The sequence below is a fragment of the Lynx canadensis genome, chromosome D4 (genome assembly GCF_007474595.2).
Source record: "Lynx canadensis isolate LIC74 chromosome D4, mLynCan4.pri.v2, whole genome shotgun sequence".
In the NCBI taxonomy this organism is placed as follows: Eukaryota; Metazoa; Chordata; class Mammalia; order Carnivora; family Felidae; genus Lynx; species Lynx canadensis.
Genome location: NC_044315.2, coordinates 86,189,170 through 86,207,284, shown reverse-complemented (window position 1 = coordinate 86,207,284; position 18,115 = coordinate 86,189,170). Strand labels below are relative to the sequence as shown.

General features: G+C 44.2%; 1 protein-coding gene across 2 annotated transcripts in view; it reads right to left on the bottom strand.

Annotated features, from left to right (window-relative positions):
* Positions 1–18,115, bottom strand: part of STXBP1 (syntaxin binding protein 1) — a 74,596-nt gene that overhangs the window by 23,042 nt on the left and 33,439 nt on the right. For both annotated transcript variants that reach the window (XM_030293659.2, XM_030293660.2), the window contains exons 2-9: positions 14,907–14,956; positions 13,211–13,292; positions 8,376–8,452; positions 7,441–7,519; positions 6,151–6,254; positions 4,082–4,230; positions 1,600–1,684; positions 682–812 (exon numbers count right to left, since the gene is read on the bottom strand). In XM_030293659.2, the coding sequence (XP_030149519.1) occupies positions 682–812; positions 1,600–1,684; positions 4,082–4,230; positions 6,151–6,254; positions 7,441–7,519; positions 8,376–8,452; positions 13,211–13,292; positions 14,907–14,956 (757 nt within the window). The remainder of the gene's footprint in view (positions 1–681; positions 813–1,599; positions 1,685–4,081; positions 4,231–6,150; positions 6,255–7,440; positions 7,520–8,375; positions 8,453–13,210; positions 13,293–14,906; positions 14,957–18,115) is intronic.

Here is an 18,115-nt window from a genome sequence, read left to right as displayed (position 1 = left end):
GCGTATTTTTACATGTGAAATCACGAACATCTAAAGGAAAGCAAGAATTACAGGCACCAACGGGGAAGAAAACTGAGATTCAGTCATATTTTTAGAACCTTCATTTTGAAACCACTACCTTTATGATTAAAATATGTTATAAAATAAAGGATAAAATAAAAGACATGAAAATAATACAGTCTGTTTCCAAAAAAACAAATACTCGTTTTTAGAAATTAAGTTTCGGATGACTATTACCAAGAAAATGTTTATTATAATGAAGAAAACAGCTCTTCTACAAATAAAGGTCAGTAAGAAACTGCTGGTGACATATTTTATCATCATCATATTTCACGATCTATAACTAAGAAGTCTGAACCCTGAATAAGATATGCATCCGTTTGCATGCACAGACAGACACACACGCGCACACACACACACACACACGCGCGCACACCAACATATCAACACCTCCAAGCAGGCTCTGAGCTGAGGTGATGTGAGCCGTGAACTAAAGTTCTAAAGCTCTTGTTCCCCCACAAGGGGCACCAGTTCCTGGCTGCTAATGCCAAGTGGACTTGGGGAACCCACAGAAAAGCTTGCAGGCTTATTAGCAAGACTGTATCAACATACCCGCATTCCCTAGGATGAAAGAGGTGCGTTTGGTTTGTCTGCAAAGCCACACTGGGTGTGTACACTTACTTGTATACATCATTTTCAATGGGCAGCAGGTCGTAACTCATAGCCTGAAAGGTCAATTCATGAAGCACGGGGGAGCTGGGGTCAAAGCCGCGGTCCAGGATCAGGAGCTGGGAGCGCGCCTTGTCTGGGCCCTGGAAGGATGGACACAGGGGAAGACTTTCACAAGCCACCCATACAACTCCAGCCTCTCCCACTGGCGTGGCTGTCCCCCTGTAAAAGTAGCCCCAGGAAGTGAACTCTGAGATAAAACCTACTAAAATAGCACTGACTAGTCCATTTGCTGCTTGACGAGAACACCAGTCACACCATGCAAAAATCCAATGTGTCTATCTCATAATGAGCATCCTTTCAAGCAGGTCCAAAACTGTGGCTGGGCTCCAAGGTGAGCTTATGAAAGAGAGTACCATCTGGGTTCGGGTACAAATAGGGTGACCCACCATCCAGTCGGCCTGGGACCAAGGGGGTTCCCAGGACCTGGGATTTGCAGTGATGGAACAGCTCTGTCTGGATTGCTGTGGTGGTTCTATGAATCTACACATGTGATATAATTGCACAGAACTGAACACACGTGCGAGCACGTGTACAAACTAGTGAAGTGGGATTAAGGGCTGGAGATGGTACTGGTGTTGATTTTCCGGTTTAGGTACTGTACTACTGAGGGGGTTCCCAGGACACAGGACCTTCAGTGCTAACACTGGAAAGTCCCAGCAAACAGAAACAGGTTGGTCACGGCGGCTACACTGAGAAAAATCTCTATCATCCTGCCCAAGGGCCTGAGCATCTCCCTGGAGGCCAATGTGCAGGAACAGTGGCACCAGGCACTTTCTGTGAGCAACAGAACCAAGCTGTCCCCAGGAATGCCATACAAACACTATGGTCAATCGGCAAGAGAACCACGTGGACCAAGTCCAGACTTACCTCGCCCATTGTTGGGTCATCGGCTTTGTAGGCGTCGAGCTTGTCCTGGATTAGCTGAGCCAGCAAAGCATTGTCCTTATATTCCCTGACAAAGGAGGAGTGACATAGGGTGAACTGCCCGTGCACCCAACTGCTGGCACTGACTGCCTCAGGGAGGAAGGCCAAACAGTGCAAGGAGGGTCAAGGGAGACGAGGTTCACCTGAACTGTTCTTCTACACTGAGAATATAGTCATGTATTACGTATATAATTTCAAGTGACAAATAAAATAAAAAGATTTGCTCAGTGCCTGGAACATAAATGATTTCCTAATTCCTTAAAAACAACAACAACAACAACAACAACAACAACTAGGGGTGTCCAGGTGGCTCAGTCGGTTAAGAGTCGGACTCTTTTTTTTTTTTTCTTTTATCTTTATTTATTTTTGAGACAGAGACAGAGTGAGAGCAGGGAAGGGACAGAGAGAGAGAGGGAGACACAGAATCTGAAGCAGGCTCCAGTCTCTGATCTGTCAGCACAGAACCTGATGCGGGGTCGAACTCACAAACCATGAGATCATGACCTGAGCTGAAGTCCACCGCTTAACCAACTGAGCCACCCAGGCACCCCTAAGTGTCAGACTCTTGATTTCAGCTCACGCTGGGCTTTGTGCTGACAGAGTGGAGCCTCCTTGGGATTCTCTCTCCCTCTCTCTCTGCTCCTTCCCTACTCACTTGCTCACTCTCAAAATAAATAAACCTAAAAAAAAAAAAAAAAACAACAACTATCTAGATGAAAACAGAAGTAATCTTTCCAACTGGCTTCAGAAAAATGACCACCTTTCAACAGAGGGTACCGGCCATCCACCATTTTCCCGTGATCAGCCTGTCCGAGCCTGACCCACCTGATTCTCTCACTTCCCACAATTCAAATTTCCTTTGATCTTGTTTTGTTTTGTTGCAGGGGATACATATTTTTTTAAGTTTATTTATTTTAAGAGAGAGAGAACACAAGCAAGGGAGGGGCAGGGAGAGAGGGAGAGAGAGAATCCCAAGCAGGCTCTGCACTGTCAGCACAGAGCCCGACAGGGGGGGTCGAACCCAGGAACTGTGAGATCATGACCTAAGCTGAAATCAAGAGTCTGGTGCTTAACTGACAGAGCCACCAGGCGCCTCTGCTGGCGGAGCCAGAAAGGTACAAGTGAGACCCTGTGGGCCTTTCCCCTTGGCCAGGCCTGACAGCACTTCCTGGGGCCCCTCCCGATTGTACAGAGTGTGGCTGCTGCCACCTGGCCAGGCGCAGCGCTAAAGCAGCTCTGTTCCCAGCCCCATTCCTCCCAAATGAACTCCAAGCTCCCCTTACCCTGTCAGAAGCTATGGCCTAGCCCCCCATTTCTGAACTTCCACAGGCTTTTGTCAGGAAACATCAAGAATAGAGGGAGGTATTCTTCCATGGCTGCACATTCCAGCAGACGAGGAGGCAGGCAGGACAGGGGGCCATGCTGATCCTCAGCACTCCTCCTACAGTGGCCACCCCTTCTGGGTCTCCTTGCCTGACTGCTGCTCTCACTCCCACAGCACTGCACTCGCTCCCCTGTGCAAATCCCCCAAAGGTTCCCAGGGAGAACCACTGACCGACACAATCCCAAACCTGGCATCCGGGGCCTCTAGGAGCGGCTTCATCTTGCCCCACTGCCCTACACAGACACTGTGCCAGACTGCCAACCCTCCTCAAACTCATCCTTTGTTTTCCCAACTCCAAATATTTGCGCATCCCAATGGCAAGGGCCAACTGTCTACACAAAATGCCCTGTACTCCTCATTGGTCTATTGGAATCTGAACCTGCCCTTCAAGACCTAGCCTAAATGTCACCTCTGGTCTCTCAGCTCCAAGGGGTCTCCCCACTTGGGATGCCCTAGCCCTCAGCTTATACTGCCCTCAAGCACTGGTCTTGCAGGGCCGCAGTTTGGGTGTGCACAGCTTACACACACACGTGTTGGTAAGCATGCTACCTACCCTTCCAGATCAGGGCTCCTAAGGACAGGGACTGTGTCTTCAGGATAAGTACACAGCAGGTAAGTAATAACGTGAATGACTTATAGAATCTGGGGAATATGTCCTTTGGAGAACTGTCCTTGTATTTTATCTTACTCTGGGACACCTTCTGCAAAGATAGTGTTTGTTTTTAAAGGTTGGAAAGAGCTAAAAAAACAAAAAACAAAAAACAAAAAAACCCCACAGGAAACCTGGGTTGTGGTTACACAGGGGTTCAAATTTAGCTATTAAGTAACTGAATATATATATTTCATGACCTTTTCTGTATGCACTATATTTCACAATAAAATTTAGAGAATATCAAAAACGCTGGAAGAATTATAAATGCAAGAACACTCAAATCTTAACCCTCTTAGGACAACTGCCAGAGGAATCTCAGGGCAAAAGGAAGCTCCTCGCCCAGTGGACACACGAGAGGCCACTGAAGGCAGACTGGCCCGCTGCCTTACCCCCGATACCGCACAGCCGGGTACTCCTTCAGGGTGGCACACAGCGTTGCAATCTGCTCTGCCAGGCGCTCCAGTATAGGGTTCTTCATCTGAGCCTTGTGGGGACTATAGAAGCTCTGGAAAGAGTCAGCAGAGTCCAAGGAATACACCTGAAAAGGAAAAGAAATAAGGGGAAAAAAAAAATATATATATATATACACACATATATATATATCATGTTAGCGTGCAAAATGGTGAGCTCTCGGGAGTTTTCTCCAACCTTGGTAGTGAGTCTGTAGAACATGTTTTCATTTATTCTACAAATATGTGCTGGGTGTCTGCTGCAGACCAGGCACTGTGCTAAACACTTGGGAACTATTGGTGACCAAAACATGACTGTCCTCGAGGAGTTTGCAGTCTTACAGGAGAAGGCACACAATAAACAATAAACATAATGACAAGTAAATTACATGATATGTGAGAAACTGGTAAGTGTGTGAGAACACAACTCAGCAGGGGAAGAAGTCCTGGGGGACTGGACAGGGAGGACACCAGGCCTCCTTGAAAAGGTGATGTTGGAGCAAGGGCTTAAAGGAGGTGAGGACCAGTAGGGGGCTTTCACATGGAAGGAACGGCTAATGCCAAGGCTCTGCGGCAGGCATGTCCCCAGACTGTCTGATGAACAATGAGGCCAGAAGAACAGGAGGGGAGGGTAGTGTAAACCCTCATAGGCCATTGTAAGTTTTTATAAAGTAAGGGACAAGCTGGAAATTATCTGTGACTGTGGGCAAATAAAGATTTTTATGGATTGAATAATTTCCTATCCTTATAATAAATATGTTGTATTTTTCTTCTTATTCTAGCAGTTTAACATCTCCTCTTAAATTACCTAGCTTATCAGCTATCAGTATTTTCTCGAAGTCTCACTTATATAAACTACCCTGATCTTCTACAAAACCTGAGGTTAAAAACAAATTTATCACTTTTTCAAAATACATGAAATGTAATATTGGTTGAATACACTCTCTGTGTGAGCCCAATCCAGGTGGGCTCACACAGAGAAAAAAAAATTCCTGCCTTCAAGCTAGGAACAGGCTTTATGTCAAGCACTAAGGGAAAGACACTGTCTTTAAACGTTCATGCTATACTGGGGCGCCTGGGTGGCTCAGTCGGTTAAGAGACCAATTCTTGATCTCGGCTCTCACAGCTTGTGAGTCTGAGTCCCCGTGTCCGGCTCTGCACTGACAGCACAGAGCCTGCGTGGGATTCTCTCTTCCTCTCTCTGACCCAGTCCCCGCCGCCCATCAAAATAAATAAACTTAAAAAAAAAAAAGTTCACACTGAATGTTCTCCATCCCTCCTTACTTAAGAACAGGTCACTCTCTGGTGTCTAGAAGCTGATCTATAAAGACGCAATACGCCAGTCATCTTTTACCTTTTGCAAAATGCCTAGGAGTCCTGTTATTTTTGCTTCTTGTTTGCCGGGAGAAGACACGTTCACCAATCTTGCAAAACTAAGATAAAAATTTTGTATACTCTCTCACAATCAGCTTCACCTTTTCTAGCTTAACAATTTTCCCAAGGGGAGAGGTTTGTGGCGGCGCTCTGGCATCTGAAGTGTTAACAGCCAATGACGAAGGCTACCATCTGCTCCTCCAGCAGAGTGTGAGCGGAGGTTATCTCTGCGAAAACCAGTCTCCTGTGCAGCAGATGGGTGTTGTCTGATCCCTTCCCCTGCTCTCCTTCCCTGCTCATTTTGGACTGGCTACCTTTTGGGTATTCAAGGAGTCAGCCAGCAGGAGTGAACGCTGCGAGCAAGGATGAAATGCATACAAAGAAAGGTGTGAGGGCTGACAAAAAAAAAAAAAGTCAGAAATAACCGGAGAGTAAGATGAGGGCATCGGGCAGACCCCTGAGGAACTCTGCTTCCATTCCATCAACAGCCACTTATGCACGTCATTCGGCAATTCTGAATACACAATCTTCCTCCCCACCTCTCCTCACTACACACACCCCTCTCAGGATTTGCCAGGGTTCCTGATTGAGCAGTGAGGATCCAGATTTTCCATGCACACCCCACTCAGCCTCACCTGGGACTCATAGGGGAGAAATGCAATGTTGATTTCCGTCAGAGTCTTGATGACTTTGGCTGCTCGTGATTTCACCAGCTCATTAAACAGGGCATCTGGACAAGCTGCAAGAATATGACAAAAGACAGCAGGCTTTCCTGTCCGCTTGCTGCTTCATTTCAGCAGTTGCACACGTCTGGTGGGGTTTTTATTTTATTAGGATTTCAAGAAGGCAACCGGAGTGTTCGTCCCATCCTAAGATATCCACTGACTATCAGGTATAAAGGGAATGTAAAGCCACCTAAAAGGCCCTCCACATATAACAGAGAAACAAATGGCAATAAGATTGAGATTTGAGAGCTAATAAACTACTTTCTGATATCAGGGAAAGGAAAAAAAAAACCCGTAAGAGATTAAGAAGGGGATAAGAAAAGGGCCTATGATACGAACAAACACCACACATCTGACATGTTAATGAAAAATATAAGGAAGAAAATTGAAACCGGCGGGAAAGGCAGTACAGGCAGTTCTCCTGGACCCTTGAAGGAAGTCAGCCGCACACGAGACCCACCTGTGGGGAAACCAGGACTGCCAAGGGCTCTCCCGAGCCAAACATATGGCTTCGGATTCCCAGAAATGCTTTTTTGGTTTATTATTACTAATGTCACGTTCCTGCTCTGTTTTTCACCCGAATTCAGATAGTAAACAATTATTCTTCGTAAGAACCCTTCCTCCTTTTCTCAGTGGCGAGTTCTGTGGGACTTTCCCTAAAGAGAGGAACGGAGGGTGCACTGTTGTTGCTGAACTCATTAGCTAGCCAGCTCGGCCACCCCTCTCTTTGCTATTAACAAAGAGTGACCAAGACGCTTCTGCATGAGGCTCCCTGTGCAAAAAACCTCCACAAAGTAAGAAAATGAATCCCAGGATGATGACGCAGGTTCTGTCTGCTACAATCACCACTGGATTGGACTATCTTTGTAGCTGAAAACCTGATGGAAATACACTACAGTTTACGGTGATATCTGGAAGTCTATACAGTGAAACATCAAAGCTAGCATCGGACATTTCTTCTCAGCACTCAGCCCTCTAGTCCTTAGAAGAGGTGCTATTTTTCATCAGGAAGGACGGCATGACTGAGTAGGTTTGTATTTGCGTGTGTTTATTTTTCTCTCTTAGGCAATTTATCTTCTGAAGAGAAAATAAAAGATCAGGAGAAACGTGGCAAGAACCATTTCTTCCCTATTGACCAGCCTTGCTGTGCAGAGACGCTAACCTGGAAGGACAGGGGTGGGAACTGCCAGCCCTACTTACAGTCAGTGAAGAAGACGTGAGCAGCCCGGTACTTAGCGGTCGGTGGGTCCTTAAAGTCACTGATGAGAGAGTGGACAGACTGTAGAGGGGGGAGAAAAGGAAGGAACTGAATCCAATTCTGCCAGCAAATGTGGACCTATATCTGAACTGGGTTAAATCCAAGCTGCCTGGACAAAACAGCAGGGGATTTTTTTAATGTAGAATTCATGTTTGGCCACAACAGAATTCTGAAGCCTTAAAAGTAGGACTGTTTCAGAGTTTAGATGAACAAAATCCTCCTTAGCTCATTCCAGAAGACCGCATCAGTTCTTTGGAGCCACTATAACTTGGGTTCCTGAGAAGATATTCACAAAAGAGGAAAGTGGTCAAAAACCTTCCAGGAAACTCACATTGATGAAGTGCTGGCAATTTAGTTGCATCTGCAAAAACTCAGCTGTAAGCCAGTTTTCAAAAGTGAAAAGAAAGGAATGGAAAACTGGCAGGAATTTATACAGATTAAGAGACCTAAGGCAACTATCAAACAAAAGCAAGGAGGTGAATCTGGTCTGGACACCGGTTTGAACCAATCCCCCCCTAAAATGATAAGACAGGTCAATTTTGCCATAACCTGGATACTGACAAAACAGACCCAAAATTATAGAATGCCAGAGTTGCGGAGATGAGTCACTACTCAGACACAGAGGGTCTCCTCCCCGGAGAGGGACTGCATGTGGGGGAAACTGGAGAGACCCGGACCCAGCCTTCTGGACAGCAGCTGTGTTTGAGAGAGCTTAATGCACCCCGACTGCACACTGTACCCCTCCTTCCGTGTCTGTGGACTGCACGCTTAATCAGAGCAGTGTGTTAAATGCGCGCTTAACCTAGAAATGTCAGATGCTCTGCACCAAGCCAGCACGTGCAACCTTAGCCAAAGCTCTTCTGGGGGCGGGACTTACCTTCTCAGACGGAGTGATGAGATACACAGCCTCCAGGCTGGGCAGCGGCTCTCTGCGCTTGTTGATGTCCTCCACAACTAGACAACAAACAGCAGCCCACAGTCAGTAAGAAAACATAAGTGGTGACCATAAAACTAGAAGCAATCTAGACAGGCCACCTTCAGACTGCTGCAGGTAAAAAGCTATGGGGTGTGGGGTGGGAATCATTTGCCCCTTCCCTGCAGGGACCACATTCCACGGTCTCACAAGGCTCGAGATGTTAGAAAACCTGGAATTTTATCACACTAAGTATCTCCCATTTCAGTTTAAGCAACGTCTTTGATCTCTTGATTAAAAATGGAAAATCCTTGGGGCGCCTGGGTGGCTCAGTAGTCGGGTAAGCGTCCAACTTCAGCTCAGGTCATGATCTCGTGATCTGTGAGTTTGAGCACTGCATTAGGCTCTGTGCTGACAGCTCAGGGCCTGGAGCCTGCTCCAGAGTCTGTGTCTCCTTCCCTCTCTGTCCCTCCCCTGCTCGTGCTGTGTCTCTTTCTGTCTCTCAAAAATGAATAAATGTTTGGGTGCCTGGATGGCTTGGTCGGTTAAGTGACCTGACTTTGGTTCAGGTCATGAGCTCACTGCTTGTGAGTTTGAGCCCCGCATCAGGATCTGGGCCAACAGCTCAGAGCCTGGAGCCCACCTCGATTCTATGTCTCCCTCTCTCTCTGCCCCTCCCCCGCTCATTCTCTCTCTCTCTCTCTCTCCCTCTCTCTCAAATAAACATAAAAAAATTCATTAAAAAAATGAATAAATGTTAAATTTTTTTTTTATTAAAAAAATTTTTTAGGGGGTGCCTGGGTGGTTCAGTTGGTTAAGCCTCTGACTTCAGCTCAGGCCATGATCTCACAGTTTGTGGGTTCGAGCCCCGCTTCAGGCTCTGTGCTGGTAGCTCAGAACCTGGAGCCTGCTTTGGATTCTGTGTCTCCCTCTCTCTCTGCCGTTCCCTGACTTGTGCTCTCTCTCAAAAATAAATAAACATTAAAAAAAATTTTTTTTTAATTTTTAATGGAAAATCCTACCTCATTCTGCCTCTTCATTTTTTTTTTTTCTCATCTGTCCTAAATAATCCCAATTCCTTTAGAATTTCCAGGTTGAGTTTATCAACAATTGGGTAGCTTCCATCATTTTCTTTTGTATATCGCATGAAGATATTCTAAACATGCCGTCTACATACTACTGTGCTTCTCAAAGGTTAAATATTATATTTTGTTAAACCATGGGCATTTGGTTTGTTTCTTTTATTTATGTCAGCTACTTCACCTGGAAAGAAGAGCTTCTGGGATAATCCTCATCTTACCAGCCACCTGATAAAGCTTAAGACGTGCCACCTCACTGTACTGTCTTCTAGCGAAGAGAGAACGGCACAATCACTTGGTGCTATCTTCCCATGCAGATGGTTTAAGCAAATCAAAGCATCACTGTAGGATGATACCTTGTAACATTTATAAAGACTTTTCAAATATTGTGATCATCCAAAGATATTTGAACATCCAAATAATGTCCAAATACCAAAATCCTTCAACCATCGACTTTACCAGTGGCTGTAGACTTCTGAATTTCATAGGCCCATAATACTTCACCCCCAGACGTTTTGGGGGTTCAGTGCAGGACTGCTAACTTTTCAATTCTGCCAAGTAAGGACCTTTTTTAGAACCCACGTTTGAGGGTAGGGAAAAGTCTGTGTGCAGTAGGGAGAGAGCTGAACCCTCATCTACCACAGGAAGCCAACAGATAACATCCACCATCGATGAATCCGAAGATAACAGTGTAGGTTTCCATCTAGAAATATCAAAAGAATAACCAGAAGAAAGAGTAGACCCTGAGGGAGAAGAGAGTGGGGCAGGGTGCTGCTGCTTGTTCATTAGAAGCTCCTTAGCTCCATCTGGCTTTTTCTCCCCTTAACTTTCGCTTCGGTAGAGAAAAAAATAGCTTTAAAAATTCAATGAAGAAAATAACTTTGGGGTGCCTGGATGGCTCAATTAGTTAAGCATCTCACTTTGGCTCAGGTCATGATCTTGTGTGAGTTCAAGCCCTGCATCGGGCTCTGTGCTGACAGCTCAGAGCCTGGAGCCTGCTTCGGATTCTGCCTCCCTCTCCCTCTGCCCCTCCCTCTCTTGTGCTATGTCTCTGTCTCTCAAAAATAAATAAACATTAAAAAAATTTTTTAAAAATAGCTTTGGAAGCTCAAAACAGGGGCAATGCCTGGTCTTAGATCACTGAATGACAAAAAGTCACACTAAAAGCTATGTATTCTCATTTATAGGACTATGTTTCTGATGACAGATTACCTGGATTTGGAAAAAGTTTTTAAAAATGAAGGACTCACAAGGTGTGATTATACCTCCCCAAATTATTACATTAGGTATGCATATGTATATATTTCACTTACATTTAATCAATAAGAAAGCCCACAATATGTTATTACCATAATTTCACAATTTGAAAATATTTTAACACCAAATAATAGGAACAACATAATCTTAGAATAAAGGACAAACCTTTGAATGAAATTCATTTAGCTTAACGAAATCTCAACCCTTTTAGTTTTTCCTCCTGTAATTGTGATTTGGTAATAATTTTGACAAAGACCAGCAACAGTCTGTGAGCCACACATCTCCAAGGAAAAAAACTAGGAAATGCATTGAAACAGATGTATTATTAAAACAGGTGTGGGAGCGCCTGGGTGGTGCAGTCGGTTAAGCGTCCGACTTCAGCCAGGTCACGATCTCACGGTCCGTGAGTTCGAGCCCCGCGTCAGGCTCTGGGCTGATGGCTCAGAGCCTGGAGCCTGTTTCCGATTCTGTGTCTCCCTCTCTCTCTGCCCCTCCCCCGTTCATGCTCTGTCTCTCTCTGTCCCAAAAATAAACGTTGAAAAAAAAAATTAACAAAAAAAAAACCAGGTGTGTTCCATCCAACATTTTTTTTTTTTACAGGAAAAACAAGTTAACTTCCTTGTTTGAAACAATAGCTCGTAAGAGAATGCTTTTCAATCAATGCTGTTTCAAAGATTAAAACCATGATCCCTCTTGGAGTGCCTCGGTGGCTCAGTCAGTTAAGTGTCTGACTTTAGCTCAGGTCATGATCTCGCAGTTCATGGGTTCGAGCCCTGCATCGGGCTCTGTCCAGCTCAGAGCCTGGAGCCTGCTTCAGATTCTGTGTCTCCCTCTCTCTCTGCCCCTGCCCTGCTTACACTCTGTCTCTCTCTCTCTCCTTCAAAACTAAATAAACATTAGGGGCGCCCGGGTGGCTCAGTCGGTTGGGCGTCCGACTTCCGCTCAGGTCATGATCTCGCAGCTCATGAGTTTGAGCCCCACGTTGGGCTCTGTGCTGACAGCTCGGGCCTGGAGCCTGCTTCAGATTCTGTGTCTCCCTCTCTCTGCTCCTCCCCCACTCTTTTTCTCTGTCTCAAAAATAAACATTAAATAAATAAATAAATAAACATTAAAAAAAATTTTTTTAAAGCCTATTTGTTGTGAAACTGTAACACACATTCCAAAGAGTGAATAAAACATAAACATACAAATAATTACAGGCACCTCCGTGGGTCACCACTCTGTGGGTGAGGTACCTGGGTGCCTCAGTGGGTTAAGTAACGGACTCTTGATTTTGGCTAAGGTCATGATCTCATGGTTAGTGGCTTCGAGCCCCGAATCGGGCTCCACGCTGACAGTGCTGAAACTGTTTGGAATTCTCTTTCTCCCTCTCTCTCTGCCCCTCCCGTGCACTCTGTCTCTCTCTCTCAACATAAATAAGCCAACTTAAAAAAAAGTAAAGGCCTGCATAAGCGTCACCTCAGTTAGGAAACAGAACTGGCCAGCACTCACAGAAATGCACTTGCTACGTGCTCACTCCCCTCCTTCCAAAGGGAAGCACCATCCTGACTTGAATGTGACCATGTCTCTTCATGGTTTTACCATGTACACTGCATTTCGAAACAGCATAGCTTAGTTCTGCCTAGTTTTGAACTTTATATAAATTGAAGCACACTGTAAATATTGTTTCTTCCGCTCAACATTACTTACTAGATCTATGCATGTGCTTGTGAGCAGTCAGAGTTCATTCATTCTCGTTGCTATACAGTATTCTGCTATGTGACTATACCATAACTTATTTAACCATCCTACTCTTCACGGGTGTTTTAGTTGTTTCCAATCTGGGGCTATGTTAACAATGCTCTGTGAACATCCGTGCACGTGCATTCTGGGCACACAAGCCTGAGGTTGTCGAGGACACACGTCTAACCATCTGGCTTATAGAGCACACACACTTCAATTCTACTAGACACTGTCTGTGTTTTTCAAAGTAACTGCATCAGTGGACACCCCGTCATATAGGAGTTCCTATTTTTCTACATCTTATCTGTCACTTGGCATTATCAGAATTTTAATATTCCAATCTGATGAGTGTATAGCAAGATCTCATTCTGGTTTTAACCAACTAATGTGGGCGGGCAATTTCTCATGTATTTATTGGCCATTTGGATTTCTTCTGTTAGGTGACTGTTTGGGTCTTTTGTGCGTTGTTTCCATTGGTGGCCTGCCTTTTCCCCCCTTGATTTAACCTTCCTTTCGGCATCCTTTACCGGATATTTAATGATCATCTAGTACTGCATCTGCTGCTAGGAATTTAGTGATGAACAAGAAAGCCTTGGGTCTCTCTCAAGAATTTGCAGTCTTACTACGCCTGTTGTTGGAAGAATCTGAAGTCAAGTGAGATAATAACAAACAGGGAGGAGGAAAGCTTGCCGCAAGGAGAAGGCCTGACCGTCACTCAAGGACAGAGAGAGCTGCACTCACTTGTTATCCCCTCGGTCATGATGTCTGTCATCTTACAGCAGGAGGACAACATCCTCATGCTCAGCTGATCGACCACCAGCACCTGGAAGCAGAAAGAACAGCTTACAGCCTACATGGGACCTGCTACGATTCTCTCATCAGCTTATGATGTCAGACTTCAAAAAGCGCCCCAGAAATACAGAATATTAAGTTATATATATTTCTGATGGGCCAGAAGTTTGCTGAGATACATGCTAGCTTTTATCTCCCACACCACACCCAGACCTAACCTTCTAGGAGTTAGAGTTTGTTCTTGGTAACTTGACTTAACTGTATCAACTTAAAAAAATTAAGGTTTTTCCATGATTAAGAAAATGACTACTCATAGAAAAGCAAGAAAGCAGGCAAGAAAGACTGACTCATCTACAGCACCCACACTCAGAGAAACCTGTATTGGAGATTATTTTTTTACAAGAAGGAACACCCGTGCTACATAAATGGCATGGAAGGTGAGGCCTTTGTTGTCAATATCATTAGGATGTACCGGCAGGGGTGCTGTCTGGGAGCATACTCTACCTCAGTCCACACTGGGAGAATGAGAAGATACCAGGCTTGGTCTAAAAGCTTCATCCCTGCAATTCGTCAGCTAACTTCCTATCTCCATTCAGCCCACAGTTGAAAGAAGAAGCTGGGATCTAAAATAAGGCTACTTCTCTTCCTCTTTAATGATACAAACTGAGGTAACAGGAGCCAGACACAATGTGGAGCGGAAAGCTCTAAGAACCAATTAGTTTTCACTTTGAGTCAACTTTCTCAAGATCAAAGTTCACCAGTCCGTAAATCTATTCCTGATGGGAAGGGTAAGAGAGAAAGAGGACATGTATAAAGAGTTCCTGCCAGATGGCCTCCACCCTGGGTGATAAGGATGAGATGTGCTGGCTAAAACAGAATCTCACAGGGCTGAAGAGGAGACCAAAATCCTTCTGTACTAAGCAGCTCTGTCGTTCCTGGACCAAGTGAACTTGAAAATGTGTGGGCTCCTGACTGTGGGACAACTTAGGGGCAAGAATGATTGGCATAAATCCTCCAAAGACACACAGGGAAATTCAAGTAAAACTGCATGTTCCCCTGGCCAGCATAATGCCCAATCTCAGACAACCAAGGGACTTTCAGAACGGAGCACAGCACCCTTTCCCACTTGAATCACCCACTCCGGTAACTGAGGATGTAATCAATCTGACTGGCTTAAGCATTTGCCTCCAGCGTTTCTCTCACTGTTCTATGAATAAACAAGCTTCCTTTTTTGGTCTTATGTAGTTACAGATAAATGGGGATGGACCAGTTGCCTGGGCTCCATGGAGATGCTTCAGGGCCACCAGAGGGGCTTCCTTCTTTCTCACCCATAGCAAGTAGAATAATTTCACCTTCTTCTGCTTTATAGAAGGGGTGCTGGGTTAAGATTTTGTTTGAATAAAAGAACTCCTCTGGTAAGTGTCCCACCAGGTGATCTTTAAGAGAAGCTTATGGCCAGATTTCTTAACCAGGACTACATAATAATGAGGCACAGTGGATCACCTTTTTCTGTACTCTCTGGACACAGCAAAGTCTTTGATTTCCTACTTATATACCTTTCCTCCAACTCCACTTTCTTAAACCTTCACCATTCTTCTATTTTCACATGAATGTCAAGGCCATTAATTGTGCTTCTTCTACTTACCTTCCACTCCCCCTTCTTCTTTACCTTCTTTATCACATCATGCATGATCTCTAAAAAAGGAGAGAGGAAAAAAACAAAGTAAGGAAGGAAGCAGGGAAGGAGGGAGGAAAACTTAAAGTAATGTCAAGGACTTTCAACAACTGCCTATTATGCTAGACTAGGTCATTTCTCCCCAGCAGGCTTTGTTTTCTTTGTCATGCAATTCAACCAATCTGTTTACTGAGCCATAATCAAATTACCACAAACTGTTCCTGTTCCTTTATTCTTAATTTTTTTTTTTTTCTTAAGTAAGCTCAAGGCCCAACATGGGGCTGGAATTCACGACTCTGAGATCAAGAGTCACATGCTCTACTGACTGAGCCAGTCAGGCACCTGTCTTCCTGTTCCTTTAATTTGGCAGTTCTCAAACTTTTTGGTTTCAGGACTTTACACTCTTAAAAATTTAGGACTCCAAAGAGTGTTTGTTAGGTAAATATCAATAGATGTTTACCATATTAGAAATTAAACTGAGGGGCACCTGGGTGGCTTAGTTGGTTAAGCATCTGACTCTTAGTTATGGCTCAAGTCATGACCTTGAGTTTCATGGGTTCAAGCCTGACACTGGACTCTGCGCTGACAATGCGGAGCCTGCTTGGGATCCTCTGTCTCTCCACCCCTCTCCCGCTTGTACTAAGAAATAAACTTAAAAAAAAAAAAAAGAAATTAAGCTGAGAATTTTTTTAACTATCCACTAATTCATTTAAAATAACAAGAGAGGTGGGGTGCCTGGGTGGCTCGTAATCATCCAACTTGGGGATTCAAGTCATGATCTCATGGCTCATGAGTTCGAGCCCCGCACTGGACTCTGTGCTGACAGCTCAGAGCCCGGAGCCTGCTTCGAATTCTGTGTCTCCTTCTCTCTCTGCCCCTCCCCTGCTCATGCTCTGTCTCTCTTTCAAAAGTAAATAAACATTAAAAAATAAAATAAAATAAAATAAAATATGGGGCGCCTGGGTGGCTCAGTTGGTTAAGCGTCCGACTTCAGCTCATGTTGTTATCTCACAGTTTGTGAATTTGAGCCCTGCATCGGGCTCTGTGCTAACAGCTCGGAGCCTGGAGCCTGCTTTGGATTCTGTGTCTCCTTCTCTCTCTGCCCCTCCCCGACTTGTGCTCTGTCTCTGTCTCTCAAAAATAAATAAATGTAAAAAAAAATAAAAATAATAAAATAAAATAACAAAAGGGGTGCCTGGCTGGCTCAGTCAGTAGAGCATGCTGACTCCTGATCTCCAGGTTAAAGCCCCATGTTGGGTATAGAGCTTTACTTTAAACAAACAAACAAAACCATTATATGTTAACAGAGATAGCATTTTAATTAAATGTAACTAGACTGTCTAAAATAAAACAATTTTTAGTGAGAATATTGGTGGGGTTTTTTTGTTTTTGTTTTTTTTTTTTTTACATTTTCACAATTCTCTTTAATGTCTGGCTTCCTAAAAAAACAACTGGGTTCTCCTACCTGCTTCTGCAATCTGTTATGGAGCATACAGCATATGGAAAACTACTGTATACTTGCGAGAGAGTAAGAGGGAAGGCAAATAACATCTTAGTCTTATTATGAAGACAGCTTTGCTCAAGGACTCCCCACCGGATCTCAGGTTTGAGAACCACTGCCTTAAATGAAGTAGTTAAGAGGCTATGACAATCCCTCGGGCCACATGAGCCTCCCCTCAAGCTCCAAAAACAGATGTGAAAGGCAGTTGTGATGACTTTCTAACCCTGAGTACATCCATGGGATGCCCCCAACCAAAATCACCATTTTGATATCAAGCCACAGTTCCTATAAACGCCACACCACACACAGGTCTACCCAGCCATGGAGTCTTCACAGCAAATACCACTTTCGCCATTCTTTCTAAATCCAGGTGATACACAGGCCTGGAAGGACTCAAAGGTGAGCAGTTGTCACCAACAAGCATGTTTCAAACATTTAGGTCATTCTCTAGAGCACAATGGTTCTGAATTCTGCTTTTTATGATCTTCAATAGTCTGATTTATCATAAAAGTTTCCTAAAATCTTTAAAAACTTTTTACTTGATTATAAAAAGCCACACACAAAAATGAACTATTGGGACCTCATTAAAACAAAAAGCTTCTGCACAGCAAAAGAAACAATCAGCAAAACTAAAAGGCAACTGAAGGAATGGGAGAAGATATTTGCAAACGACATACCAGATAAAGGGTTAGTATCCAAAATCTATAAAGAACTTATCAGACTCAACACCCAAAAAACAAATAACCCAGTGAAGAAATGGGCAAAAGACATGAACTGACACTTCTCCAAAGAAGACATCCAGGTGGCCAACTGACACATGAAAAAATACTCAACATCACTCATCATCAGGGAAATACAAATCAAAACCACAATGAGATACCACCTCACACCTGTCAGAATGGCAAACATTAACAACTCAGGCAACAACAATGTTGGTGAGGATGCGGAGAAAGAGGATCTCTTCTGCACTGCTGGTGGGAATGCAAACCGGTGCAGCCACTCTGGAAAACAGTATGAAGGCTCCTCAAAAAATTAAAAATAGAACTACCCTACGACCTAGCAATTGCACTACTAAGTATTTATCCAAGGGATACAGGGATGCTGTTTCAAAGGGGCACATGCACCCCAATGTTTATAGCAGCACTATCAACAATAGCCAAAGTATGGAAAGAGCCTGAATGTCCACTGACGGATGAATGGATAAACAAGATGTGGTATATGGGGCGCCTGGGTGGCTCAGTCAGTTGAGCATCTGACTTCGGCTCATGTCATGATCTCGTGGTTCACGAGATCGAGCCCCGCGTCGGGCTCTGTGCTGATAGCTCGGAGCCTGGAGCCTGCTTTGGATTCTGTGTCTTCCTCTCTCTCTGCCCCTTCCCTGCTCATACTCTGTCTCTCTCAAAAATAAATAAACATTAAAAAAAAAAAGAATATGTGGTATATATATATATATATATATATATATATATACACACATACATATATGTATTCAAAGGACTATTAGCAATCAAAAAGAATGAAATCTTGCCATTTGCAACTACTACACGGATGGAACTAGAGGGTATTACACTAAGCGAAATTAGTCAGAGAAAGACAAATATCCTATGATTTCACTCATATGAGGACTTTAAGAGACAAAACAGATGAACATAAGGGAAGGGAAGCAAAAAATAAAAAC